Source organism: Oncorhynchus masou, chromosome 14 (genome assembly GCF_036934945.1).
Source record: "Oncorhynchus masou masou isolate Uvic2021 chromosome 14, UVic_Omas_1.1, whole genome shotgun sequence".
Taxonomy (NCBI): domain Eukaryota; kingdom Metazoa; phylum Chordata; class Actinopteri; order Salmoniformes; family Salmonidae; genus Oncorhynchus; species Oncorhynchus masou.
In genome coordinates, this window is record NC_088225.1 from 5,147,334 (window position 1) to 5,153,095 (window position 5,762).

General features: G+C 46.7%; 1 protein-coding gene across 1 annotated transcript; it reads right to left on the reverse strand.

Annotated features, from left to right (window-relative positions):
* Positions 1-1,910: 1,910 nt before the first annotated feature.
* LOC135554014 (telethonin-like) lies at positions 1,911-5,018 on the reverse strand. The gene is made up of 2 exons (XM_064986008.1): positions 4,484-5,018; positions 1,911-4,145 (listed from the first exon to the last, which is right to left on the reverse strand). Exons 1-2 carry the CDS (start codon positions 4,630-4,632, stop codon positions 3,755-3,757), a joined length of 540 nt encoding a protein of 179 aa, XP_064842080.1. The 5' UTR covers positions 4,633-5,018; the 3' UTR covers positions 1,911-3,754.
* Between the last annotated feature and the right edge of the window lie 744 nt (positions 5,019-5,762).

Genomic DNA, 5,762 nt, shown 5'->3' on the forward strand with positions numbered 1-5,762 from the left:
AGAAATGGAGAGAAAGACCGAAAGAAAGGGAAGTGGGGGAAAATGAACAATCCCAGTTGGAGAAACTGTGAGTTGGAAGGAAAAAGTAAACATGAAGGGACAGGGGAGAGAAAGTAGTAGAGGTTACAGTATGTGGGTCGAGACTGGAGCAGTGTGTCCTGGGCAGAGAGTCGATGGAGATATTAGCCTGCTGGGGAAAAAGCAATAAACAGAGAAATACAGAAATACCTTATATAGATAAGTATTCAAACCCTTTTCTATGAGACTCGAAATTGAGCTCAGGTGCATCCTGTTTCCATTGATCATCCTTGAGATGTTTCTACAACTTGATTGGAGTCCATCTGTAGTAAATTTCATTGATTGGACATTATTTGGAAAGGCATACAGCTGTCCATATAAGGTCCCACAGTTGCCAGTGCATGTCAGAAAAACCAAGCCGTGAGGTTGAAAGACTTGTCCGTAAAGTTCAGACAGGATTATGTCGAGGAATAGATCTGTGGAATGGTACCAATAAGTTTCTGCAGCATTAAAGGTCCCAGTGGCCTCCATCAGTGGCCTGCATCATTCTTTAATGGAAGAAGTTTAGAGCTACCTAGAGCTGGCCACCTGGCCAAACTCAGCAATCAGGGGAGAAGGGCCTTGGGCAGGTGGGGTGACCAAGAACCCAATGGTCACTCTGACAGAGCTTCAGAGTTCCTTTGTGGAGATGGTTGTCCTTCTGGAAGGTTCTCCCATCTCTGCAGCACTCCACCAATCAGGCCTTTACGGTAGAGTGGCCAGACGGAAGCCACTGCTCAGTAAAAGGCACATGACATCCTGCTTGGAGTTTGCCAAAAGGTATCTAAAGGACTCTCAGACCATGAGAAACAAGATTTCTCAGTCTGATGAAGCCAAGATTGAACTCTTTGGCCTGAATGCCAAGCGTCACGTCTGGAGGAAACCCAGCACCATCCCCATGGTGAAGCATGGTGGAGACAGCATCATGCTGTGGGGATGTTTTTTAGAGGCAGGGACTGGGAGACTAGTCAGAATCGAGGGAAAGATGAACGGAGCAAAGTACAGAGAGATTCTTGATGAAAACCTACTCCAGAGCTCTCAGGACCTCAGTCTGCGGCGAAGGTTCACCTTCCAACATTAGAATGACTCTAAGCACACAGCCAAGACAATGCAGGAATGACTTCGGGACAAGTTTCTGAATGCATGTGTGCTAAGCTTGTAACATCATACCCAAGAAGACTTGAAGGATGTAATCGCTGCCAAAGGTGTGTCAACTGAGTACTGAGTAAAATGTCTTAATACTTATGTAAATGTGATATTTCTGTTTTCATTTATTTTTTTATGAATTTGCAAAAAAATCTAAAAACCTGTTTTTGCTTTTTCATTATGGGGTATTGTGTGTAGATTGATAAGGTGGTGGGAAACAATTTAATACATATCATTTTAAGGCTGTAACGTAACAAATCAAGAGGTCTGAATACATTCCAAATGCACTGTATAAACAAGACTTCTGTAGAGATGTCCAGCTCAGTCAGTTTACAAGTTTACGTTTCTATCATTATGGTAAGATGTTAGGCACTAATTGTATCACCCTGTTGCAGGTGAACTTTCAGGAAATGTAAAACTTGTAGTGCATTTGAAGTTTGACAAATCTTCTGAAGTTTGTAATTTCCACTTTGAAATTTCAGACTTGATTTTCAATACAAAAAAGACATTTAAGCCCCCAGTTCAGCGCTATTGCTGCCTGAACAGAAGCCTGTAGGTGTAAGGTCATGAGTTAGCCATGTTGTTTACAGCTGATAGTCAGTCAGGCGTTGATTAATCTATCATCACCACTCCCCATTTACTGTGTGTGTGTGTGTGTGTGTGGTCTTTGTGATGGTTGTATTAAACAGGTTAACACAGAAAAAAAGTGAAAAGCACTTCACATTTTATTATACAAAAATATAAACCCAACACATGAAAACAGATAGTGGAGAGTGGGATAAGTTGAGCCAAACGGGTTAGTTGTATCTAGGAAGCCATACACAAAATTAATCATTTGACAAAATATTTAGGAAGAGGTCATAATTTCATGGAGTCTGTGAAAAATTGTTCTATACATTATTTTGGGTCTCTATAAGCTTCAATATGAGCTCCTAAACCTAGGATGAAAATGCATCCTTGTAGCTGTGTGGGCTGATTTAGTCAAAATGTTTGCCTTGGTGTAAGTTGAGCCAATGGCAGTGGGGTAAATGGTTGAGCCAATGACAAGTGTTAAAAGATGCTTCAAATTATTACAAGACAAAAAAAAGTGATATTGGTGGTGTTGAATTGTGTTTGGGAAACAGGTAGTGGTAATATTTGATTCAGTACAGAAATGTGTAGACGGCTTAACTTTTCCGGCCCCCGGCTCAAATAAGTTGTGCCAAGAGACCCCTTTTTTTGGACAAACTGCTTTCAAAATTACAATGTTTACATGAATTCGGTTTATTTCCAGGGATACACAACATCCTGAAATACATGTAGACATCTTTGTTAGAAAGAATACTATATTTCCCTTGACAGAGTGATGCTGAATGTAAGAAATGGCTCAACTTACCCCACTTTCCTCTACAACAGTAGAGACTCACATCATTCTGTATGATCTGTTCACTAACTCTACCAGATACATCAGATGCTGTACTTCAGATGTCAACATTAACACACAGCTAAGTGGGCAGATCAGCTCAAACACTGTCAAATGACATGTTGTTTTAAATATATACGATAAGTCTTGATCATACAAGTAGTCAGTCTATATCAATGACTTGAGTCCTGACCCGGGACCATCCAGACATGTCAGCACACATAAACCTCCCACTGGGGACACACTGGTTGAATCAACGTTGTTTCCACATCATTTCAATGAAATGACATTGAACCAACGTGGAAAAGATGTTGAATTGACGTCTGTGCCTAGGTGGCTCCTTTGTCTGGGTTCCCAGTGTGGGATCATGTTGTACCGTTCTGTCCTCTCACCCAGGATTAGAATGTGTCAAGGACTTCTGAAGGTCTGGAGGCTCACCAGCTCTCCATTCTTACAAAAGAAGAGGGATGGATGCCAAGGTATGTTGAGCCCACCCCTCCCTCCGTGCCCACTTTCTTGTTCCTCTCTACAGTTCCAATTCTCTTCTGCTCTCTCCCACTCTGTCCCTTTTGAAGCGTCTTTGATATCTTCATATTTCCCTTCCCTCACCTCCCTCATCTGTGCATCATTCCACATGAATATATCCAAAAAATACATCCTACATAAGCACATTGGTTGAGCATATTAAATGTCCTGCTGTCTCAATACTGTGAGGTGTCATTGCCATAATATGACAATGCGGTCAGAATGCCATACTATGCTGTGTGGCTTATCCACAGGCAGGAGGGCAGGGGCAGGTCATTCAGTGTGTAGACGTGACAAGGACAGTCTGGTCTTTTCCAGTCAACAGGGAGATTAGTTGATGGCACAGCTGAAACACCTTTCTGTCAATCAAAAGATGCCATCAGATCTCTAAGCAAATAATACTTTGTATAACAAACAGTATGACATTGGACATGTCCCTAGTATACATGTAATACTTAATGAAACAGGAAAGGTATACACTGCGTGACGGCACTACTAGGGAATAGGGATGGAATAAATGTCACTAGGAATAAATCTATATACATCCCTCCATGCTGTTATCTGATGGGCTGAGCCCCAAAGTTAACCTTTCACTCTAACGTCCATTGTTCCTCTCCTCTTCCTTCACCCTCTCTGGGCCTCCTGTGACATGGAGCGGCCCAGTGCTTTGGGCGCCTTGGCGAACTCCATCCTGAGTGGCTTGGCGGGAGGCAGGTCCTGTGTGATCTCAACCACGGCCCTCTTACCAGGGCAGACACCGTCGGAGATGGGGAAGGGACGGAGGTCCTCCTGGGTGTGTGGTGCTCCGCGACCCAGCCGGATGCCCAGCTGTGCAGGGGTGAAGATGGGCAGCGGCAGGGTGTTCCTCTTGGGCAGAAGCTGGTGCTCTCTCACACCCCTCTCCACGGTGCCCACTCTGTACACCCCAGAGGGACAGGCCTGGGCCAGAGAGCGAGCCTCCCACTGACGAGTGTAGGTCTCCCTACGAGAGTCATCGTTCATGTTCATTGTCTGCCTGTGGAGAGATACCCTCACAGTTAGGAATGAACTGTTGGACATTGCTCAGTGATTTTCAAACTCTAATCTCTTACTGTATCAAGCAGAGAGTCCTACCAGCGAAATGAAAATCATTACATTTTACAGTCAGCTGATAGATTAGCCTGACAGTTATTATAACTAAGATACATTATACAGTAGGCTAGTCTTGAGTATGATGACTCACAGGGTAATATAGGAGAACGTCTTGCTTTATTGTTATTGGATATTTTATATAAGAAGAAATTACTTAATGTTGTTCATATGTTCTATCTACCAGAAGTAATTAATACAGTTTGTCAAAAGGCTGTGTCTCACCTGTCCATGGCCCGGGTCTTCATGTTAACACTGTTCCAGTCAGCTTTGTAGCTCTCCCTCTGAGCCTGGTTCTCCTCATGTACGCTGCAGGCCAGCTCAGCCCCCACCACGGCCCCAGCACGCTTCTCAACAACGGTACACACCTGCATTATCACGGTTCTGTGTGGGTGAAGTTCTGTCCTTATATCGGTTTTTATCACCTCTGTTAGCTTCTAGGACTCCTCTATCTGTCTGTCTTGGTGTCTCTGTGTTCGGTGTTCTTCTCTCTGGATTATCTGTCTGTCTGTAGTTGCTAGCCAAGGTAATCTGTGATGGTTCAGGCAGCTCTCTCCTCTCTCTTGCCTCTGTGGTGATGGTGATGGTCTGGTGGTCTCTGCTGTCTGTGTCTGGGAACATGCCCGTCTATCTCCTTTATAGAAGCCCTACTACTATTTCTAAGCCATGTTGTCACTCCACAGCTAGTGTGTGCTGACACCTGACACCAAGAGCAGCCCGTCCCTGACTTTGTCCCGGGAGTTAGAACTGACTGACTCAGGGCAGCTGTTGAGAAAGAGAGAGGGAGGTGGCTGGGGGAGAGAGGAAGAGAGAGGGAGGTAGCTGGGGGAGAGAGGAAGAGAGAGGGAGGTAGCTGGGGGAGAGAGGAAGAGAGAGGGAGGTGGCTGGGGGAAAGAGGAAGAGCGAGGAAGGTGGCTGGGGGAGAGGGAGGTGGCTGGGGGAGAGAGGAAGAGAGAGGGAGGTGGCTGGGGGAAAGATGAAGAGCGAGGGAGGTGGCTGGGGGGGAGAGGAAGAGAGAGGGAGGTAGCTGGGGGAGAGAGGAAGAGAGAGGGAGGTGGCTGGGGGAAAGAGGAAGAGAGAGGGAGGTGGCTGGGGGAGAGAGGGAGGTGGCTGGGGGAGAGAGGAAGAGAGAGGGAGGTGGCTGGGGGAAAGAGGAAGAGCGAGGGAGGTGGCTGGGGGAGAGAGGGAGGTGGCTGGGGGAGAGAGGGAGGTGGCTGGGGGAGAGAGGAAGAGCGAGGGAGGTGGCTGGGGGAGAGAGGGAGGTAGCTGGGGGAGAGAGGGAGGTGGCTGGGGGAAAGAGGAAGAGAGAGGGAGGTGGCTGGGGGAGAGAGGGAGGTGGCTGGGGGAGAGAGGAAGAGAGAGGGAGGTGGCTGGGGGAGAGAGGAAGAGAGAGGGAGGTGGCTGGGGGAGAGAGGGAGGTGGCTGGGGGAGAGAGGAAGCGAGGGAGGTGGCTGGGGGAGAGAAGAAGAGAGAGGGGGTGGCTTGGGGAGAGAGGAAGAGAGAG